This window comes from Oryza sativa, chromosome 7 (assembly GCF_034140825.1).
Source record: "Oryza sativa Japonica Group chromosome 7, ASM3414082v1".
Classification (NCBI taxonomy): Eukaryota; Viridiplantae; Streptophyta; class Magnoliopsida; order Poales; family Poaceae; genus Oryza; species Oryza sativa.
Window position 1 is genome coordinate 2,829,495 of NC_089041.1, and position 24,463 is coordinate 2,853,957.

The 24,463-nt window shown below is 37.7% G+C and overlaps 2 protein-coding genes across 3 annotated transcripts; both read right to left on the reverse strand.

Annotated features, from left to right (window-relative positions):
• Positions 1 to 3,953: 3,953 nt before the first annotated feature.
• Positions 3,954 to 7,760, reverse strand: LOC4342422 (uncharacterized). Its single transcript, XM_015791300.3, has 5 exons — positions 7,461 to 7,760; positions 6,850 to 6,967; positions 6,669 to 6,761; positions 6,186 to 6,389; positions 3,954 to 4,506 (listed from the first exon to the last, which is right to left on the reverse strand). The coding sequence occupies exons 1-5, from the start codon at positions 7,757 to 7,759 to the stop codon at positions 4,246 to 4,248; spliced, it is 975 nt and encodes a 324-aa protein (XP_015646786.1). The 5' UTR covers position 7,760; the 3' UTR covers positions 3,954 to 4,245.
• A 1,383-nt stretch (positions 7,761 to 9,143) lies between these two features.
• Positions 9,144 to 11,442, reverse strand: LOC4342423 (F-box/kelch-repeat protein At1g30090). 2 transcript variants are annotated; one of them, XM_015791301.3, is made up of 2 exons: positions 11,302 to 11,442; positions 9,144 to 10,737 (listed from the first exon to the last, which is right to left on the reverse strand). In XM_015791301.3, exon 2 carries the CDS (start codon positions 10,690 to 10,692, stop codon positions 9,472 to 9,474), a length of 1,221 nt encoding a protein of 406 aa, XP_015646787.1. In that variant the 5' UTR covers positions 10,693 to 10,737; positions 11,302 to 11,442; the 3' UTR covers positions 9,144 to 9,471. The 2 variants fall into 2 exon arrangements, with proteins under 2 accessions (XP_015646787.1, XP_066168840.1); XM_066312743.1 differs by lacking the exon at positions 11,302 to 11,442 and adding an exon at positions 10,991 to 11,256.
• Positions 11,443 to 24,463: the final 13,021 nt, after the last annotated feature.

The window sequence follows — 24,463 nt, forward strand, 5'->3', positions numbered from 1 at the left end:
TTTTGGCGCTCTGTCCATCCATCTGGCGCCAAAGCGAAAATAGCTACCCACCTAACTCCCACCAAAACCTATTATTTTCACTGACTGCCCCATTCACGTTAGAAAAATCGCATTATTGTGACAGGTTGTGAATCCTCGTCAAGAAAATTCTATTTTTCTGACGTTAGTACAGGCTCATCAGGAAAATTAGATTTTTCGCGATAGGAGCCATTGTACACGTCAGTAAAATAATTGGCCGTCAGGCCTAGTCCGGTTTCTGGTAGTGCATATAAAAAATGTTGTCGAAAGTTCCGGGTTGAATTATTTTTATTTTTATATCTCACAAATGAGTGTAACATTGTTTTATCTATGTGTGATTTTTTTTTAGTTTAGATGACATTTTTTTGACTAGGAAACAGTGGGGGAAGCCCCCACGGTAATTTTCATTTATATAAAAAAAAGAAAAACTGTACAAAAGAATTACAAGTTATCAATCCATGACTGAAGAAAAGATCTGAAAGCTATTTAAGCCTAGTTAAATGTAGACTTAGCTCCTCCTTGAGACTTGATTTCCACCTTGGGAGGGAGGGAGAAACATTGTTAAAAATAAAATCATTCCTCTGCTTCCACAAGAGCCATGCAGCAACCAGAAAAATTTCCATAAAATAGTTTAGATGACATTTTAATCAAGGTCTACATGAGTTTTCATTTAAGTTGGGGGTGGACCTAGGGGGTGTGCCAGCATACCCTTTTTTTTTTTTGGAAAACACTAGGATGCACTCCAGTATACAATCAAAGGACATAAAAATGGAATCCTCTCAGAAAATAGAATACAACAATGATGTCTGGAGATCTTGTAATCGCTAAGAAATCAAATTAGGGGAAGAGAAAAGGACTAGATGAAGAGAAATAGTGTGGACAAAAAGAAACAACAGCTAGATAGATTAGGACATGGGATTGGTTGTTCTAAATTTTATAGATTTTTCATGAATTATGTACCACATTTGAATAGAATTTTGAAAAATCCGACCGAAATCTGCCAAAATTCTTCCATCGGAATTGGGTGTTTTCTTTAAAAAAAATATGGTGAAGTGATCGCTAGAATGGGTACACCCAGTGTAATTTTTTTGGGTCCGTCACTGAACACAACATATCCTTATAAACCTGTGTAGGGGACTAGAGGTCGATGCATATGTTCAACTTTTCTGAAATTAAATATTGGGAAAGTAGTAAATGTATATGTGGATATAAGTTGATGGTTGCCCTCTCTATGAAGTGCTCCCTCCATAAAAAAAAATCCAATTCTGAATTTAAATTTGGACACAGGATTAGGTTTTTTTTGGATGGAGGGAGTATGTGAGGTGGTTAATTATAGTCTTCTAAATTTATACGTGTGCAAGAATTAAAGCATGCATCCACATGAATATGACCTTTGTAGTTTGGGCGCATGTGTTCAATACTATACATACTAGGAGTCCAGGATATGTGCAAATTGTCATAACCGACGCATGTCATGGTGAATTAATCATGAACGGAACCTAAACTAATAATTGAACACGTGCAAGATTTCCGCTAAAAATAGTGAATTGAGAGTTATAGTTAAATAATTAATATAGTTAATGCCGCACACCTAATTAAACTGGGAAAAAAAAACTATCACACATGGCCTTAATCGTGTTATTTTTCAAATTTATAGTACAAGGATCGTACACATTAACTACACATTTACAAACTTTATAATTGTTGAAGACGATGTATAGTTAATTTTGTTCTTCAAGTATATATCTTTTTCCAAAGGGCACACTCAAGTACTTCTGTACTTGTACTACAATGTACTTTTATATAATGGACGTTCACTAAAAGATTGATCAACTTGTACGTCAGTTTTCTAAAAGTTCTAAAAAGTTTTAATAATCAATTAGTTCGAGATTTGAAAATTTTGTCGGCCTCACACGAAACATATGCTCTTGACGTAAACAGTGAGAGAAAGACGTCGTCGTACCTAATTTTAGGCGTGTGCAAATTAATCTCCACGTATCTTTGCCGATCTACGCTCGTGACTTCGTTGTCAAAGCTGATAGTCATTTTCAGACTTCAGTCGTCTATATGGTTAACCTAGAGAGAAAGACGATTAATGGTCTTAATTGTAAATTTGGCAGGACGTTGGAGATTAACCAGATCAAGACTGATGGAAACAATACAAAACAAGAGTTTTTTTTTAAAAAAAAATAGATTCTTAATAACTTAAACTACAAGTTTTGTTTTCTAGTGGTATTATAGATCAGCCAACTAGCTGTTATGCACTAGTATATCTGTTTTCGAAAGAATGTACTTTTGACATCGACACAGTTTTTAATAAGCATGTAAAAAAAAGGGCAAATTCTAGCTTTAAATCTAGACACACATATATCTAGGGATGCAAGCGGGTTTTTAGCCCGCTTATCCCACTTCTAATTTATTTTTTCGTCTAAATTTTATACTACCATATGAAAAATAAAATAACAAGTGAGTTTTTATGCGGGTAGTGGGACTATCTACTTGGATTCCTACATATATTCAGGCTTGTAATTAGGATTGGATTTTTTTTATGGACGGAGGTGGTGTGTTTTATCATTACTTGCTCAAATTATGTATTTATGAAAACATAAAAGATAACTACACGATGACGTTTTTTAACAAATTTATTAATAATATTTTCTTTTCATATTTTAACTTATGCGTTATTACTGATCCTTTCTAGAAGGAGATATTTTGTAGCGTAACAACCGGCGCGGATCATTGTTTATGCAGTGATCTGACTTACGCTACAGTGATATATTATTAGCACAGTAGGTCGCTTGATAACAACAGTGCTCTAACAGTAATTGGTCTTGTTATCGAACACCTTTTTATTATAGCACGCTAATTTGTGTCGTTAGATGGAGATTCAACGCATCAAAACATGAGCGACATCAAACAAAAATCAATGTAGTGTAAAAGGAGTCCATAAGCAATAGAATATTCCATTCAACCACCTATTATTATTGTGCAACTAGTCCATAAAGAAAAAATAGTAAAAGATACCCATATGCATATGGACTACCCATATGGAATAAATTATACTTCCTCCGTTTCACAATGTAAGTCATTCTAGCATTTTCCACATTCATCGTGATGTTAATGAATCTAAATAGATATATATGTCTAGATTCATTAACATCAATATAAATATGAGAAATGCTAAAATGACTTACATTATGAAACGGAGGGAGTATTATCTATCTCTACTCCTCTCTCTTCTCCTAATGATACCTTGTATCTATATACATTGTGGATATTGCCATAAGAATAAACTATTTATGTGAGTCCCATCTATATGGATCACTTTGCCATATAAATTGGTGATGCCCTTATACATGTAATATTATACATATCGGATATTGGGTAATTTTTGTTTTGGATTCGTCACTGGTAGCACATCTGTATTTTGTTCTTCGATGCAGAGGATACAAATCCGTGGGCAATCGCAAAATAGTGTTGCTTTTGACCTGAGACACGTGCTGCGGTTAACTAATTTTATACGTTAATGGCGCACTAAGTTGCCTTACTAATCGTGATCTCGAACCCCTCTTAATTTGACAAACACACACTTCTTTCTCTTTCCATTTTTTTCTCTCATTCGCACGTGCAAAAATACACCAGATAGACAAAGGAAAACAGAGCACGTATGAACACGTGTTGGACGTGCAGCCGCTCAATCTTCACCGTCCGATACATATCGGACGTCACAGAGAGAAATATGAGTTTGCTTCTCTCAGCGCAAAAACATTGACCCACATGAACTGGCTGCTAAAACTTGAAGAATGAGCACTTCATCTTAGCAGCAAGTGCACATGCCAATTGAAATTAAGCAAAGCCTAATCATAGCATGATTAGCATCAACAGGGCATTACACACTCGAATTTAGAACATTAGTATCCGATCGGGTCAAAAACTGGTCACGATACTGAAGAACATGTTTTCTTCAGGGAACAAAAACATGTGATTAATTAATTAGAAAACATTCAGCTTTCTCACTGTCACACATGAAAGAAATAAACTAAAGTTAGTTGACACTTGCAACAACTTGCAGTATAGTACTGAATCCACATCGATCGAATGGTTGGTGAAGTTCTATTATTCACTCATGGAAGGAATAATTAAACAAGAGTGTAATACTGAATCCACATGCTATCTCCTCCAGTTCTTTCCCTTTCTTTTCTGAAAGACAACTTGGTGCTCTTTGAATCATGACCATGGCCATTGTGCATCTGTCCACACACACCACCTCTTCACAACGCTCTCCTCACCATTGTGATCATGATGATCTGTGATTTCAGCAGTTTCATCGGCGCGACCGGTTCTTTGGTCGTTCAGCTTCTGTTTCTGAAGAAAGCTGCACGATGAACGGATCTCGAGATCGCGCTTCTGAGCTTCATCTCTGTAATTCAAGTTCAAGTATCTTGGATGGTCCAGGAATTTGACGTTCTTCAGCCAAAGTCTGATGGCCTAGAGAAGGAGTAGCAGAGCATACCAGTTATTAAGACCAGGAAGGAAATGAAACGGCATGTTTGAGAGGAAAATGCCAGTTTAGGTGTGAATCAAGCTGGGTCCTACTACTTTGTAGTCACTAGAATTATCTGAATTTATTATATGCTCTTAGCAACCGTGATTCTGACAGAAATCACCATGCCATGAATTGCTTAGTTGCTTAGAATAACTTGATGAGTTGATGCAGACACATTACAAGTTGCAAGTATCCTATTACAAGTTTTCAAGATAAGCTCCAGATCCTAGTTTGCTAGCTCAGAATATTCTTTCTCAACAAAAATCAAAACGCTAAATATAATAGAAGATTCATTTTTTTTTTGGCTTTGATAAAGTAGCAGAAATGAGATGCTTTCCATGTCTTGAATGGTCAGTACGAAGACATGCTACCTCAAGATGTGAATTTATGACATGGCCTGAAGAGAAGTAACAAGCTTTACTTATGTCTCATGTAATTTGGGCCTGGTTATGCTCCTATGAATTTCATGACTGTGAAAAGGTGATAAGCATAGAAGCATCTAATTGAACAGAACTACCAAAGTTAAGATGTCAATAAAGGGTATGGACTATGGACATGGTACAAACTTATTTTTCACTCAAGTGACTGCAGTTTTTGACAGAAAGACTAAACTTGCATCGCATCAAAGATTCTCTTATCAGACTAAGAGCTTATGCGAAGTGGGACTCTGATAGATTGCAGTAAGATGAGCGGAGATAAGGATATGTTGGAATAGTTAATAAAGCTTTTACAAAAAGTGTCAGTCCATGGTATCCAGTATATCGATAGCAAGGGTTGCCACAACAAGGGACTAAAGTACAAAATGAGCTTGACACTGCCAACAAAAACATGGTGCCTTGCTGACTAACATACGAAAAATGCATTATAACAAGATAATTTCATGGAATGAAGCTGGACGATGTGGGAAGATGTGTCTAGCAATGAAAGGGACATTTGGTGAATATTTATTGAAATATGCACTGATGGTGATTGTTGAGGTTAAGTCAGATCCTGACATCTCTGTCTAACAAGCACATTATTATCTTTTGTACTTGTCCAAGTTAGGCTATTCTGAATATTTGTACCAATCTGATTGTACCATGTCAACTTCCTTGCGTATGTCGGATGTTATCGTGATTATTGTGTGGATTTCATTTTTCAACTGTTTAATGTTGTGTTAGGTTTGTGAGAATGATGTCATGGAATCTGTTATTGCGGTTTCCAATGTACCCCTTTTGGTTTTATTAAAAAGAAATCAGGCATAAAAGGAATCAATGTTGATCTGATTCCTAGTGAATACTGACATAAGAGTTTTAAACATAATTCAAACAAAAGCTAATCATGGAGACCATGAATTAAGCCTCGAAGCTTTTCTTGCATTTTCAACTTAAAACTTGGTTAGTCAAATGTAAACTCTTAATAATCATAATTTGCTCATATGTTAATTCAGTTTGTACTATCAATTCAATTTATTCTAAAACCAAATTAACAAGAATTAAAAGGAAAAAGTAGCCATCGAGTTATTCTAGTTTGTAGTCCTCAGACGCTAACTGCTAGAGTTTCAAGATACCATCTATACAAAACTTAAAATGCTTTTGCAAGTGTGGTATTGGAATGGTAAGAACAAGTACAGGACACTTACCTCCCAGTATATCCCTGCAGCAACTTTATGGGGCATCAGCCAGAAGAATGTTGCTAGCCTAAGAGAACTACTCGTCTTCTCGACTAACTTGGCGTGCAATGCTGCGGTGAAATAGTTGCCGAGTGTTGGATGCTGAACTAAAATAACCACATAGAGACTATCCCCAGGGGACTCAGCACGAATACTCCAATTGCCAAGCATATCCTACAGCTCAAGCAAAACAAAAAGGAAAGGCACTAAGAAGATATGATCCAAGTGATTAAAGCGAGCAAGATTTTCAGAACTACATAATAACATGGTCTAGACAAAGACGCAAAGTGGCATCAGAAATACCCATAACATGACTGAATGTGCGGTAGATCATATGAAACTGAACCGAGGATCAGAATATTTAAGTTTTGATGAGATCACAGCACATTTTCCATCTAAATATTAGTACCATAGTGTAGTAATCCACACATTGGTATGTGACTATGGTCTTACCATGAAGGGGCTGACATGTAACGGTTTCGCGACGAGATCAGAGCCTGGTTGGAAGGTGAACATTACCCTCTCCCCCCATGGAGTGTTTGTGACCTGAATCCAATAACAACAGATTAGAAACATCTCAATGAACTAATAACTAGAAACCAATCAAAATAAATCGAACACACAGAGTATTCACCTCAGCAATGCACATCTTGAGCTTCTCATCTTCTCCTTGCTCTGCTGAATCATAGCAGTAGTAGATGCTGAGCGGGTTCTGCTCGTACCCTACGCTCTTGGGAATCGTCAGGAGATGCCTTCATCAAACAAGAGAATTTTCTTTTTCATGCCACCACCCCTAGTGATTTCATTTCCTCTAAAAGAGAGGAGATTTTGACAAAACATAAAAAGAACAAATTTTACACGGAATTTTTCTGCCTTTTGCTCTTCTACAGCATACAAATATTCATTTTTAATGGGTTTATCTAAAAATACGGCGACAGACTTTTAGATAAAAATATATCAAATGTAATTATATAATATAAATCTAATGTAATTACATATGTAATTTTAGAACTTATACATATCTAAGTTAGGATAAATACACTAAAATTACATATGTAATCTAGGGAATTATAATGTAAATACATGCTCACTATTTTTTCATGAAAAATATCGCAACATATTTATAGCAAATCCGTTAAAAAAATACGCGATTTTTTTTACAATAAAATGCTCGAAATTTCATGAAGGAGAAATAATAATAAAAAAAAAAAGCGTCACAGAATCGCGGCGGCGGCGGCGGCTTACACGGGGCCGGAGGTGGAGGCGACGCGGCGGGCGTCGTCGGGGGAGAGGTGGCCGGGGAGCGGGAGGCGGTCCAGGTCGACGAGGGCGTATCGCACGGGGTACTCGAAGGCGTGCGCCGCCGGCCGCCGCCGCGAGTGCCGGACGCGGCCCTCGTACAGCCGCACGGCGGCGCCGCCATCGCCGCCGCCGGCGAGAGGAGGGCGGCGCGTGAGGAGGAGGCGGAGGAGGAGGAGGAGCGAGAGGAAGGTGGAGGTGAGGAGTGTGGTGGCCAACGACGCCACCAAGTAGAGTGCTTCCATTGCTGCTTCAGCTGCAGATTTCTCAACTAAATTAAGTTTCAGATTTCTGGGCCAAATTAGTTGTAGTAGTTACCAAGTTAAACATATTTTCAGGAGAATAATCTTTGTGATGCAGATAAAAATATTGGTTTTTTTTACTTGCGGAATTATTGTGATTTTTAAGTAGCCAAGTGTTTCATTATTATCTAGAAAGAAAAATATGTAGTCAATTGTGCTTGTAGCTCTGATCGTTTCGTTTAAAACTATAACAGCTGGAGTAATCAATAAAAGGAATAATACTACATCCTTTTTAAAATGGACGACGTTGTTAACTTTTTGTACAATGTTTGACCATTTATCTTATTTAAAAATTTAGCGTAAATATGTAAAAGTATAAGTTAATATTATATATTTTTTATGATAAAATAAATCACAACAAAATAAATTATATTTATATAAATATTTGAAATAAGACGAATGATCAAACATTACGCGAATAGTTAACGGCGTTATACATTTTAAAATGTGGGGAGTAATTTGCAAGTAAAAACTTTTACTTTTCTACATTCTTAACGATTTAAAAGCCAAGTAAAAAATGAAACTTTTATATTGTCTTTGATCGATGTTTCCATGTTGACTTGAAGCCTTGGATGATGGCCACAGGAGAGCAATTGGATTGGATTTTTCTTGTTCTGTCCTCGAGAATGGATTTGTGGTAGATAATGCATACACACGGATTGGATTTTTCTTGTTCTGTCCTCGAGAATGGATTTGTGGTAGATACACATGTGTGTAGTAGTAGCTGTGGTGTTGGTCAATCCTCACACTTGGCTGTAGGCCTATCAGAGCACTGCATGAGTGGATAAGAATACAGCCTATCTTTTCGCTTCTACTTATACTTATCAGCCAAACTTTAAATTTTCAACCTTAAATTTGAAACCGATTTTGAGGTTTTGTCATCGAAGTTTATTTTTCAACCATTTGCTTTTACATCGCTAAGAACATGTGTATAAAAATTTTATTCACAAATTACTTTTCGTTTGCAAATATGCTGTTCGGCTTATTCCGCAGATAAGCCAAATGATGGGGCTCTTTTTCCTCCCATTTTACTGTTAAAGAAAGCACTTTACAAGAAAAGAAAATGGTTGTGATATTTGAAGTAAGAATTGATCTTCTTGTTTCTGGATAGTTGTGATATTTGTTCTAGAAACATTGGTGTACTATCATGGTTGCTACAGTAGTCTAGGTACTGTAGTATAGCATGTACGTACGTGTACTGTAGCAATAGGAATATAATCCAACAACATATTGCCCTGAATTTCAATAACAGAACAACCATATTTAAGGTATTGTAAAATGGTTCAGCTATGCAATCATCTACAAAGAAAAAGAAGATCCTTTCATCTGCTAGAAATGAAGACTAAGAAAATCTATCAGCACAGGTTCATCTGAATATTCAGAGTCTGGCAGTGCACTGAACAAGAAGTCAAAATCAGTTTAAAGAGCAAATACAACAAATTGTCTCAAGTACCGGCAAACTTCTACTTACAACAATCTCTTGAATTTTTTTATTTATTTACTGACATAACACTTACAGGCTGTAAAATTAACTGGGAAAGAGACTAACATACAGAGGAGAACAATTTTACAGCTCAGAATAGGGCTTTACCCAGTTGGCCAAATAAAATGAAAGAACAACAATGGCCTCTCTGCAGATCCGGCATTTTCAGCAGTTAAGCATACAAAATCTGACTGTTTGAAGGTGTCAGATCACCAAATTCCCTAGGAACATCCACATCTTGCCACTGAATTAAGTAGCTTGAGCTCCTACTATCAGGATGGCTGCCAGGTTGCTTCTTGACATGGCCAATAGCTACATGGAGGCCTCGGCCAACAACAACAATCTTATTCTCCAAACAACTCACCGAAAATGGCTTCATAATTCGTTCAGGCATAGGAGGGCCTTTTACAGAGTCCCATGAGTCCGTTTCTGGATCGTAGACTTTAACCTTCATCCTCTCATATTCTGAAATGACGAACAAATGTTTGTCGATGACAACACTTAAACCGGTCCACCCTTCACGCATTCCAACTGGCATAACCTCCCAGCGGTCAATCTTTGGATCATAAACCTGACCTCTCGGCGAGGAGAAGAAAGGCCATGCACAGCCTTCAGTGACATAAAGCCTACCACTGATGACAGCAGAATCCGAGGATGCCATGTTCATGCCCATACTAGCAACTGGTTGCCACACACCCTTAACCGGATCAAGAACCTCTGCTGAATTGAGCTCAAACTGGTCAGTACTATAACCTCCAGCTACATAAACCCGTCCATCAATGACGCCACCCGCAAAGAAAGACCGTGCAGCAAGCATTCGAGTCATCACGGTCCATCGGTTCTTATAAACATCATACTTAAGGACCAAGTGCAATGGGCAATCCATGTCCGAGACCAACCCGCCGCAAACAAGGAGGGTGCCGTCACTGGGGATAGCAACGCAACCGAAACCTCGGGGGCAAGCCCGATCCCGACACGGCATGGCAGGAATTGTATGCCAGGTCAAGTAGTTCAGGTCCAGCACCTTCCACTGTATCTTACCAGTGCAACGGTGGAAAGCCAGGGTGAACAACAACGGTGACCGAAAACCCATCACCTTCCTCTGCATGAAGAACCGCGCCTTGTCAGCTAGGAGGTGATGCCACCGGCGACACACAAGCCTGCATGCCTCATGGGTCTCAACAGGTAGCCGGAGGAGACAGTTGAGAGCAGCATCATCAGGAAGGCCAGGTATGAGGGGTGTCTCCCATGAGGCTTGCTCCAAATCAGAGGCCGGCATCGACGACGGCAATGCGGAGGTTGTGGCAAGCCGGAATTTGGGTGTCAATTTCATCTGTGAATCACCAAGCTTGTGGACTGGAGATTGGTGGGATGAGACCCGGACGCGGCGCATACTCGTCACAGATTTAGCACAACTGAAGAGGACACCAGCAATGCCCTGAACAACACACACACACAAAAAGAAAAGAAAATCAGTACCAATTCAGGTTTTCTCACAGAAGTAGAACACTGAAGAATCAGCTGAGGTGCTAGTATTTCAGTGAGGAGAATGGTGGCGCCATGGTGAACTGAACTCCTGCTTCTAAGTATGTAAAAATCCCCAATTTCTTGGCCTTAGAGAGCCCAATCTTACATCCATGAACATTCCAAGAACCAACCCATCTACCTGAGAGAAATAACAAGAAAATAACCTGATAGAGCAAGAATGGAGTTGGGAGAATCCTCTAATTTCCCCCAAAACCACAACGAATCGAGCCGCGCCTACAAAGAATGGAAACTAAATCAACCCTAGCTTATACTAGCTTATTAAACCTGGCACCACTCAATTCGCACTCAAACCTCAACTAAAAACGCAATAGGGCATGCTTGCGTCCTAGCAAGAAGCTGTTTTCGCCGAAGATTATGGGGGAAAGAAAGGGGATTCTTGCAGAACTTTTCAACTATGATTGATACTACTTCAGAGAGAGAGAGAGAGAAAAAGAAGAAAAGGAAAGAAATTGACCTGAATTCCTGCAGAAAGAAAGGATCTTTCCTCCAAAGATCTATACAGGAAGCCTTTGATTCCCTGGTCCCTTTTCTGCTTGCTGCTGTTCTCCAACAGAAGATAGTATGGAGGAGAGGAAAAGCTCCTCCTCCCCCTGACATTTGCAAGAGTTGTGTGTGTGCTCCTTTTTAACTACCAACCAAAGGTAGGATTAGGAAGGGTCAAACCAACCAACAAACATGGTCAGCTAAGCTCAACCTCTTGATTAACCAAAACAAACCCTGCAATTTCAACACCTTGTTTGGTGGGTGGGCCCCCACCTTCTTGTTGGACCTACTCCTTCCTCCTCTTTTGTTATTATAGTTCTTTGTTTATCCTCCATTTTTTTTTCTGTTTTAAGTTCATGAAAAAGAATAGCACAACAGAGTACATGAGTTTAATTTTTGCCGAAAGAGATCAGAAGATTAGGTTGCCATTTAGAGATGTGTATATATACACAACACACATCAACTTTCAACATTAATAATACTATCAATTGCAAATCCTATTGCAGGTTTGGTGATGCTTTTTTTTGGGGGTTCCTACTCCATTTTAATATGTAGAGAAGCTTAATTTTAGAATGAGTATGAAATATTTATGGCTGATGTGTACCTGTTAATCAGTAGCCATCAGTATTCATCAATTCTAAGAGAGGGCAAATTAAAATAAAATAAACTATCAGGTAATAATAGATTCCAGCTCAGTGTTAGGTAAGGGAGGTTGGTGAACCATAACCACATCAATTAGTGAGTAACCCACTGATTAATCTGACGCATATTGACTCGATCCATGACATCATGTTAATTCCTAACCAAGAACTCTTGAAGATAACCTCTGCTCCATCGTGTGATTGGACTCGAGACAATTAAGAATGTTTATTTTTTTTCATATGGTAATATACATATATACGCATTTTTACTTTATTAGCAATTTTGAGTGACATATTATTATAGGGACAAAATTAGAGAAGAAGAAGCAAAGGAGAGGATGCAGTTTAAATTTGTGAGGGCAAATAAAATAAGCTGTTGATTTTAAGGGGTAAATGAAGAATGTTCTCAAGATTATAATGATGTGCAATTTGGACAGCAATTATATACGTTGTTGATAACGAACGAAGTTATTATAAGCATGCATTTGAGGTTGGTCTTGGAAAATATTATAATTAAGAACCGGGAAATATCAAAGAACAGAAGAAAAAAAAAGGAAAAATGATAATAACTGGGCCGAACAATGGGAGAGTAAGAGAAGAGGACCATCTATCCTAGCGCCAGGATAAGGCTCCCGGCACGCAAAACGAAGCACCTATTATTGCATGATTAATTAAGTATTTGTTATTTTTAAAAAAAATGAATTAGTATGATTTTCAAAGCAACTTTCGTATAGAAACTTTTTGCAAAAAACACACCGTTTAGCAGTTTAAAAAACGTCCGCGCGGAAAACGAGGGAGAGGGGTTGAGAACTAACACTCCCGAACGCAGCCTAATTAATTTGGGTTTCGCGGCCCAACTAAATTAATATAAAACGAGAATATGTCATTTTAGACATATCTACAACCAAACTTTAAAAAAATTGAACAACTATCAATAGCTTTCTAAACATTCAGGTTAGATGACATTGTAACTTTATTGTTTTTTCTTATAAAAAAATCTCTTAATCCACTACTTAAAAAACGTTTTTTCTTACAGCCAAGAAGCATTTTTTGCAGGTGGCCGGGCGCCCGGCTAGCAACTGCTCTTTGCTTTTTCACCAGCATTCATGGGACAGCTATTTATGCAAGTGCATGGCTTAAGAGAATCGAGTACATGGTTTAAGAAAATCGTATGCAAAAATTAATTTTCGCAAGTGCTTCCCTAAAGAGGACCGCCAGAGAAAATATTCTCTAATGTAAAATAAAAGAAATTCATATTAAAAGCGATTCGCATATGCCTAGTGATGCAAGTCCGCAATTACATATTCAAGCATCGATTCAGATATGCTGGCCTCACAATGCAATTCCACAATCAACAAATCAAATAAAAGATTGAAAACGATGCCGCTGATCATGCAAAACAAAACAAATCTCCAAATCTGTTCCAATCCCAGCATGCTCACCGCAAGAAAAACGACAGGCTGCTAGGTCCATCAGCCGCCGAACCCAAGACGCATCTCACCGTCGGCTCCAAGGCGGTGGCTCGTGCACGGAGGGAAGGAGTGTCACAGCGGTGGCTTGGTGCAGAAGAAGGAGAGCCATGACAACGGCTTGATGAGGAGGAAGGAGCTCCATGGCGGTGCCTCGGCGTGGAGGAATGAGCTTCATGGCAGCGACTTGGTGCGGAAGAAGGAGCTCCAAAGTGGTGACTTGACGAGGACGAAGGAGCTTCACTGCTGTGGCTCAGCAGGGAGAAAGGAGCTCTATGGAAGTGGCTCGACAAGGAGGAACGAGGCCGAGGTCCTCCATTGCCACCGGATTTGGTGGTCCCAAGCCAGCCCACCACGGTCGTTGTGGTCTACGCCGTCATAGAGGTTCACATTGTCATCGGAGTTCACCATCGTGTCGGAGTCCGCTGCTAGCAGATCCACCTTCCTGAGGCCCGACATCATCGCCGTTGGCTCCTCTCTTCACTCCTAGTTGTTGTTGCCACCATGTGCCACCTTCCAATGGTTGGTTCTTGTCACCGCCACCCTCTTCCCTTCACCGTCAACGGGTTCAAACGGGGAGAGTGAGGAGGGGAACAAGCTTGTAGAACTGCATTGTGGGGAGCGAGAGGAGGAGAAGGTGCAGGGAGGGTGGGAAGAAGTCACGAGCTGATGGACATCAGTGTATTTATTATGTATCTTTAAGGAACTATAGGTACCGGTTCTATAAAAAAACTGATACCTATATTATTGGTAATTTAATGGTTAATTTAGAATCAACACCTATAATATAGTTTAGGTACCACTTTTTAGAAAAAACTGTACCCATCACATTTTTTCGCCACCCAGCTACTGCTTGCGCCACCCACCCATCCTTACCAACCATCTCCTGATGCCTCTCTCTCTCTCTCTATCTATCTCTCTCTCTCTCTCGCCATCTTCCTCTCTGCTAGCTCCTCCCCTCACCGAGCCGGCCGCGTCTTCCCTCCGTCCGCCATCCCTCCTCCTCCTCCCCCCGGAGTTGCTTCCACCTTGTCCTCTCTATGGCAGCAGCAAGGCAACGAGATGGAGCACCAATGGCGACCCCCGAGGCGAAGAGGCGGTTCCGCGGTGGCCTCGGTGGAGGTGCCCTCGGTGACGGAGGCCTCGTGGTGGCAGCGGTGGAGGGCCTCGAGGTGGAGGTAGCGAAATGGTGGTGGCAGCGGTGGTGGCAAAGAAGGTGGCGATGTGGCAGCAACGTGGTGGCCTCGTTGGAGGACCTCGAGGTGGTGGCGCCGAATCTGCACCTCGCCGGCGACTCAGCTCCAACCATTGTCAGCGTCGTCATCGCCGCCGCCATCTCGAACCATCCTCTCCTCTCCTCTCATCTCCGCTGCCTTCTACTTTCCATCCAGCAACGACGCCGGTGGTCGAGAAGGCTAGCGTAGCAGCGACAGTGGTGGCGGTTAGGGGTGAAAACGTTCACAGAAATTCCCGATCAACCGAGCGACGTTTCCATATAAGGGGTATTGTTTCCGACCGTACTGTTTTTGGCTATTTATAATTTTTGTTTTTTTTCTAATTTCTTTCTGCATCGTATTAATGTCGACATACTGAGTAGTTAAAATGATAAATATGGTCAATTACCGGCCAATCGAGCGTCGTTTCCAAAGGTATGTTACCGATTTCATCCGTTTTCACCCCTAGTGGCGGTGGAGGTGGTGGTGGTGGTGTAGAAGGTGGTGAAGTGGTGGTGGCGATGGCCAGGAAGGAGGTGGTGGCCGGCTGCCGGCGGCTGGGATTCTTTTTTTTATTTGTTCAATACTACAGGTACTAGTTGTGGAGTAAGAACTGGCACATATAATCTTTATAGCTGCCAATTCTAAAACCGGTACCTATGTGATTGGGCATTAGGACCACCAAATTGGTACCGACTGGAAAACCGGTACCTATGGGTGGTTTCAAACCGATACTAGTAATAGTCCAATTTATCCCCTAAACTTAGCGGACAAAAGCATCTCCTCAATTTTTTAAACCAAACAAATTACGCTTCTTGACTTATTTAGAGGTGGGGGCATTAGTCCTACGTGGCACACATATGATAGCAATTTAACGACGTGGCAATCTAGTCAATAGGTAATAAAAATAAACCTTATAAATACTATGTTTTATATTATATGTCGTTTGACTATTTTTACTCAAACTTCTTTAAACTTGACCAAATATTTTGAAAAATGTACTAACATTTTTAATAAAAAAAAACATATTATCAAAATATGTTCAATGATAAATTTAATGAAACTAATTTGGTATTTTGGATGTTGCTAATTTTTTCTATAAATTTAATTAAATCTAAATAAGTTTGACTTTAAAAAGTCAAAAGAAGGGTTATAAAACGAAGGGAATATGGTTGATCCAATGGTCTTGCCCACCTAGGGGTGAAAACGGTACATAAATTTTTGAGATATTCGACTGCCGTTTCCGGTTTGCACCGACCGTTTCAGTCGGTGTCGAAAATGAAAATGGTAACTTCTAGAACGGTAGTGGAAATGGGATGGATATTTTTCCAACCATTTTGTTCAGTAATTTCCGTCAAAATTCCGAAAGTTCCGCAGCGGCCCGGCCTGCCTAACCCATTGGAAGCCCATGAATAATGAAAGCCTAGCAGGCTTGTAGCCCATTAGAAAGGGGAAGTGACCAAGGGAAAACTTTGTTAACCCTAGGGCGTGGCATGTGGATTTTGTTAAACTTTGGTCTTCTCAACTTATCGATGTTGAAGTATTTTTAAACTTTGTTTATATTATTCGTCGAACTTATTATCATATCGTTAATCATCATATAACGATGTTACGTGAAGTGTGATGATGCAAGAATGAAGTTATAAAGTCATCTTTATGGATAGTTAAATGTGTGACTGTGCCACACTCCGCTGTTTCTGATATGAATTTTGACTTCCGATCAATATCGGTATATTCCGTTCTGACGGTCCCGTTTCCGATATAACAATATTACCAATACCGTTACCATTTTCGAATCTATTATTCCGATTCTGATTTTGGAAAATAATACGAAAATGAAAATAGTAGAGAGTTTTTCCGACCGTTTTCATCCCTACCCCTAGCTGGTCAGTGGATTGGCCTGTCGACATGCATGGCTGTGTTCGGGAGATGGAGTTTGGAACTCCAACTCTCCGCACGAAAGCGAGGTGGTTTATTAATGATCAACTAATTAAGTATTTGCTAAAAATAATGTGAAAAATGGATTAATATAATATTTTTAAAACAATTTTCGTATTTTTTTAAAAAAAATATACCGTTGAGTAGTTTAAAAAGCGTGTATATAGAAAATGAGTGAGTTAAGTTGGGAAAGTGAATCAAAAGAACTCAGCCAAAGGAGCGGTGAATGTTCTAGAACCAAAATCTCCCTTGCCACCTGGAGACCTCGAGCCCCTCACGTTCCTTGCTAAGCTTCAAGAGCCACCTGCCAGCCTCTCCTTTTGCAGCTAGCTTGGTGTCGCTTCAGATCATCTCCCTTTTCTTTGTCCTTCAGCGAACTTGCCCCCCCAGATTTGACCGATGCGAGTTCAGTCACTGCCTCACTGGATTAATTTTTAATTAACTTTTAGGAGGAATGGAGGAAATTAAGCGGGAAGAAAAAGAGAGAGAGAGAGAGAAGATATATGGAGTCGATCGGAAAAACAGAAATAGAGAACTAGGGTATAACTTGTCTAATTTATACTACTCATCCCAATTTAAGTGTAGTAATGCGTTTTCGTGTCCAGCATTAATTTGATCATTCATCTTATTTAAAAAATTTATAATTTTTTTTTAAAAAATCATACATAAAATACTATTAGTATTTTATGTTTTATCGTCTAATAATAACAATAAAATATTAATTATAAAATTATTTTTAAATAAGACGGATGGTCAAACTTTAAACTTTAAGAACAATACAAAACTGTACTTAAATCGAGACGTAGGTAGCATGATACACTAAATCTATAGGTGTTGGTAATAATACAATGATAGTTAACGTACTGCATATCTGCATGGTATACTATATGTAGCACGTGAACATACTGATCAGCAAGCAGGCCGCCAGAGAAGCACCTTTACATGTCTAGCCAAAATAAAAGGCCAGGTATATAGTACGTAGTACGATATTCATCAAAATGCAATAGGAAACATTAATTATAAGATTCAACTTTGAGAAGCACTAATTACTGTGTCTACCACTATCCACGTACAAGCTTTTGTTGCTATATACTCCTCCATTCCAAATTAATCTACATATTTCATAAGTACACCAAGATAAAAAAAATTAATAACTCTCTCGTAATATATTTACTCTAGCAACAAACTCAATGCATGCACCATCCTCACTATTTCCTAGCCAATAACAAATAAAGATATTGCATGTGAATTATAAATACTTATGTGCATGGATGCATGCATCAATGTCCATTTACTCCAATGCACAAATAACAAATAGACTTAATAAATAAACACAAATATGTAGATCATTTAGGAATAACCTTAAAAAAAACTATATGTAGATCAATTTGGAATGGAGGGAGTTTAAGTGTTCTTCCCACTAGCAGGAACAAAATAAATGATACAGTTGTTAGATGCTGTAGCTATTCGTCCTAAAATATAAGGTGAAACTAGCACTAACACAAAGATCTAAAAAGAATTTTTCATCGCATTCTTATTGGTACAACTTTGATAATAAATACAATACATACCACCAATGGAATTAGAGATTTTAAGGGTGAAGGATTAAGAAAAGACAAATTAAAGAGAAGAGGGAGGTACTAGTTAATTTGTATGAATGCATGCGAATCTAATATTGTGAAACATCGAAAAAAAATGTTTGTGTGTTATATTTTGGGATGGTGGGAGTAATAAATTAAAGAAAATTTCTTTCCTTAAACACTATAAGTATACATAACTGCACTCCATTACAAGATCGTTTGCGGTTAACCATGAGAAAGATTGAAAAGGTTATATACATGACAAGCTAAATCAACTCCATGATTACATATAAGAATGGGAGCAATTAATGTTCCATTTTATCAAAATCTACAAAGCCAAATAGACTATAAATTAAAGATAGCCACCTGATTCATAACATGCGTATTTTTTGAAGTAAATTGGACACACTAATTTATATATATATATATATATATGTATATACATGTATATGTATATACATGTATATGTATATACATGTATATGTATATACATGTATATGTATATATATGTATATGTATGTATATACATGTATATGTATATATATGTATACATGTATATGTATATATATGTATATATATATATGTATATGTATATATATATGTATATATATATGTATATATATATATATGTATATATATATATATATATATATAGTAGCTCTATTATACACCTCTCCCCTAGAATAACTATTCTACACCCCCCTCCCACCTCCCATCGGTCCCCACCTCCTTCCCGTCGCTCCTTTCTCCCTCCCGCGCCCCCTCTCCCGTCGCTCCTCCCTCCGATTCCCCCTCCTCCCGATTTCTCATCCTCCCCTCCAATCTCAACTTTTCTTCTTTTTTTTTTCTCTCCCTCCTTCTTCTCTCTTCCTCCTCCCGATTTCTCATCCTCCCCCAATCTCAACTTTTCTTTTTTTTTCTCTCCCTCCTTCTTCTCTCTTTTTTAGAAAAATTAAAAATACCCCCTCTCCCCTCCTCCCTCCGATTCCCCCTCCTCCTGATTTCTCATCCTCCCCCAATCTCAACTTCAAAGACTTGAACCCATGATCTCATGGTTCATGGCGAGCACTTCTAACCAAATCACCCTATGATGATTTGTGAACAAATCAGTTATGTACCTATAACAATCATACCTTGTTATTATGATTCGGCAGTAACATTATCTCAGAAGGGTAGTAACATCATATGTTACTGCAAAAATATATAGGTTGTTACTGCAAACTTTATAGGTTGTTACTGCACTTTTGGCAGTAACAATATAACAAAGTTTGCAGTAACAGAGAACATGCATAGCAACAGTGGCCCTATAGTAGTAATGTTTTTTTAGATCTAGAGTATTTTAAATCTTAATCTTTAGAGAGTACTAACGTACACGTCATGTCTTATTTTTCTAACCCATTTGTATCATGGCGTTGATAAAAAAAAGTGCTTAACGAAACTAGAACCATCATAACTACTTTTTAACGTTGTTACTGCGAAAAGCAGAAGTGTTACTGCATATTGGCCATCGTCTTACTACGCTATTCCAGTGAGACGAGGACTAAAAAAGAGGTAAATCTCAATCTTTAGAGAGCAATATCTCTCACATCATATCTTGTATTTCCAATCCGTTTGCACCATGAAGTTCATAAAAAAACGCTTAACGAAACTAGATCCATCATGGCTACTTTTTGACGTTGTTACTGTGATAATGTTGTCTTGTTACTGCAGGATGACCGTCCTGTTACTGCATGATTCCTGCAAGACGAGAGCAACAAAGTGATGGGCAGGGGAGGGAGTGGTGGGCGGGTTTGACCGGCGGGAGGACGCTTTGACCGAGGTGGGAGGGGGGTTTTGGACCCTAGGGAGGGTGGGGGAGGTGGGTTTGGCCCATGGGAGAGAGGGTGTAGAATAGTTATTATAGGGGAGGGGTGTAGAATAGATTCACTATATACATATATATACATATACATATATATATATGTATGTACGTATATACATGTATACATGTATGTACGTTATATATACATACATACATACATACATACATACATATATAGACATATATATATATATATATATGTCTATATATATATATATATATATATATATATATATATATATATATATATATATATATATATATATATATATATATATATATATATATATATATATATATATATATATATATATATATATATATATATATATATATATATATATATATATATATATATATATATATATATATATATATATATGTATATATATACACACACACACATACATACATATATACATATATACATATATATATACATATGTATATATACATATGTACATATATTGCAAAATATAATGGCTAAGAGAGTTCAATATACATTTCAAATATAGCAACCTAATACTTAATTATAAACAAAGACTTTTATTACTAAATTACCCATACTATTCCTTGGCTTTATTACATAGTTAGTCATCTCAGTACGTATCTCACCCATCCCATGGGGATAATAAATTTTTTTTATTCCTCTCCATTTAATACGAATATCAAATGCTAAAACTTATTATATTTTAAAATGAATGTAATATATATATACCACCCGCCAAGCAATTAGCAAAAAACGAGCACGAGCTAGGCGTTCATGGTTATGACAGCAAAATTTATATTAGAGCAAGTTTAATAGTACAGCCCACTACTAGCTTCAAATCATCTATAGCCAATGTAATAGCTAATTCATACAATAGTTGCTTACTATATATTAATACCTGGTCCCACCTGTCATACACACATTACGTCTTGGAGTCCGTGCTGCAGCTGGCTACATATATGTAGCCCGCTGCTCTTCTCTCTCTTCCTTTATCTCTTTAAAATATGTTTATAGCTGGCTTATAGCCTGCTATTGTACCTGCTCTTAGCTCTAGCTGGATGCATGTATAGGGGCATGTACAAAGATAGAGTTTAATATGAGCACTTTGTATTAATTAATGTCACTAGAGACTATCCTCCTACAATATAAGCTTTCTAAATCATTAATATACTAAATATCTTTTTTATTATACATCTTTCCTTTTTCCATCCTCATGCAACAAATTTTCCGTTAATAAATGCTAATAGTCGACTCTGAGCCGTTGTCATACGTAGCAACGATGTTTCTCCTTCCTTTTCATCTCTTTCTTTCACGTAACCAAATTTACTTGCATGACAACGAAGAGAGTCCGTTATTAAACACAATTGTACATGCCCTAACGCAGTTAATTAGTTTTTGTCGAAGAATCAGGGACGCTGAGGTAGGTAGTTACATGCATGTAGGCCAAGTTAGTCGCTGTCCGTAGAATAATGGCGTTGATATATAGTAACCCTGAATTATTTCTCAAAAGAAAGGGGAACAAATTAACACAGAGTGAGATAGAATAATGGAAACCCAGAAATGAAACGTCAATAATGCCGACAAAAGGGGAGCACACATATCTTGCTCACTGCAAATGGCCGGAGATGCTCGACACGACTTGCTTTCAGCCTTTCAGCAGGTACGCACATGCTGAATTATTCTTTTTTTTTCTTTTCTGTAATGTTTTTTCCCCTACACAGCTCCAGGGTTTACCTTTCATTTTATCAGTCATAGCCAAAAGTTAAATTTAATTTGAAGATTAATTTTATAGTTGATATCGATTTTTCATTGTAGTTTATTTCTCACATTGGGTTTTAAGCCTTGCTATAAAAACACAAAAACAAATTATTCATAAATTAAATAAATCACTTTTATCGTTAATTAGCGTTACGGTTATATAGTTAGCGATATAATGTCCGTCAAAACAACTTGGTCTTTGCATGCATGCAAGCACGGATGACAAAGTCTGAGTGTGGTGTCTCAAAACAACGACAAAGTCGGAGTGTGGTCCTCAATATATGGACATCACATACATGTTCGACAAATCCCAATATTTACATCAATATTGCGCCAGAACAATCAATAATTAATCAATTGATTGGGAGAGAGATCTAAGATCATTGAGCAAAAACAAAACTAAATGACATTTTTTTCCCGATTACACGGAATATGCATACGCGCGTCCATACAACCAGCTATACCAATACCTTAGCTAGCTCCCTAAAGTTGTATTAAAAGCGCACAAGTGAGTATATTATATATATTCGTGGGGTACCAGGATTTAAATATATATTGATTGATGATCTCACATGTTCGTCAATTCATTCCAACAATAAATACTTCATTGAGAGAGACCATGAGCAGCATGCATCCATATGCATTTGAGATCTCACCGTACATTTGAAACTGCAACAGATCTCGTGGATAGCCTGCATTCCTGCTTGGTAAATATAGAAATTGAAAAAAAAATCTCACATTTAAACGGTGATATCAGACAATCATATAAAGTTAATTCTGAGAATAAAGTAAAATTCATTTGTGAGATATAAAATTTAAAAACATCAGAGAGTGTATATCATAAATGAAGTTCTATAATTAATGTTAAGTTTCCATCTAAGATTTCTCTGTTTGCTTGCATTTTTCTATCACAATACTTATGACAAGAGTAAAGAAGCTAGATCGTTTAGATGGCATCAGTGGCTAGCACTATAAATAGATACTACAACCATCATAAAATATAAATAATTTTACCTATGTAACTACTCCCTCCGTCCCCAAAATATTTTTTTTATTATGAACCTAGATAGTCCAAAAAGAGACTCTTCAAGGCTGTGTTCTGCGGTGCATGATAAAAACTAATACCTCTCGTTTTTCGCGCGCACACTTTTCAAACTGACAAACGGTGTGTTTTTTTGCAAAAAATTTCTATATGAAAGTTGCTTTAAAAATTATATTGATCTATTTTTTTTAAAAAAAAGGCTAATACTTAATTAATCATGTGCTAATAGACCACTCCGTTTACATGTAGGAGGGATTAGTTCCCATCATGCAATGCCGAACGCAGCCTAAGAGATGAACAGAGTACATGAACAAAATACATTGTATTTGCGGAGGTACATTGTAGATTATAGACAATATAGATCCATAATTCGTCATTTCTTTTCAGATTATCTCGTGCATAACTGTCAACGCTGATAAGTTTTAAATTCCTTTTTAAAATATCGGTTGCAGCATGTATGCTTAATTTTTCATAAGTATAAAATCTCTATTTCAATCTCAAGTATATATAGGTTAAATTTTTCATTATAGAATGAATCTATATTTGAGCTATACAGCATGTGTCATGAGGGAGTTCTCACATATAAAATGGAAATACATATTGTTGAACTTAATTAAAGCTCTAAAGAATTGATCGTCTCCAATTCGTAATTCGTAATTTCTGCTGCTTTTGTTTTCAATCTCAGCAAAGTTTATGTGGAGAATAGAGCAAACTAGATAGGAGTTGGACGTGAATGTCTTTTATTTTTGTTCCAGATTTGAAAATTTTGAAACCTGTATTTCTTATATACTACCAACATTTTTTTAATAGATGATGCGGTTAATTTTTAACATTATGTTTGACGACCATTCGTCTTGTTAAAACAGTATGTAAATATAATTTATTTTGTTGTGACTGGTTTTAGTTAAGCATGACTTACATTTGTGCATTAGTTTTTAATAAAACGATGGTCAAATGTCATGTCAAAAGTCAACAATATTATTTACTAAAAACCGGTGGGAGCATAATTCAGTGAAATGAGCGTAGGTCTTTACTAGTTAGGATTCTTATGGTGGAACTGGCCCGTTCGGATTTAAGTTCTAGACTTAGTATATGTGCTCCAATATTTTTTTTTTGAGATCAGACCAAATATGATTTGATCCGGCTTTTGGGAGATATGTGCTCCAATTTACGGTTAATTTTTCTTCTAGTTATAGGCGACACACCCATCCAGCTGAGTCTCTCAAAGGAGATAATAGGGTGAGTGTGTTCATTCATACTGAGGAGCTGATCAGGGTAGGGTGTCTATTATTCATAGGGGTAAATCTGCGTGCAAGTATGTAATTAAGCACATGCGTTTCTCATGCACGACGCGCACGTTTCTACTGTGTTTACGGGAAAATTTTAAACCATATAACAATTCAACTGTGCCACAAGTCACAAACACAAATTACTAACAAACAGTACTGGAAACATTAACATACAGTGTAGTGGATATTACTTATCATCCATGAATCATGATTCGCAGCTTGCAATTAATTGGAGGCGCAAACGAGAGATCGATCGAGTAATAAGACGTACTAGTGCGGATCATCCGATCATGGTGATCGTGGAGATAGAGATGGATTATTGCGTGCATATGGCGAAGTAGTAGTAGACGCT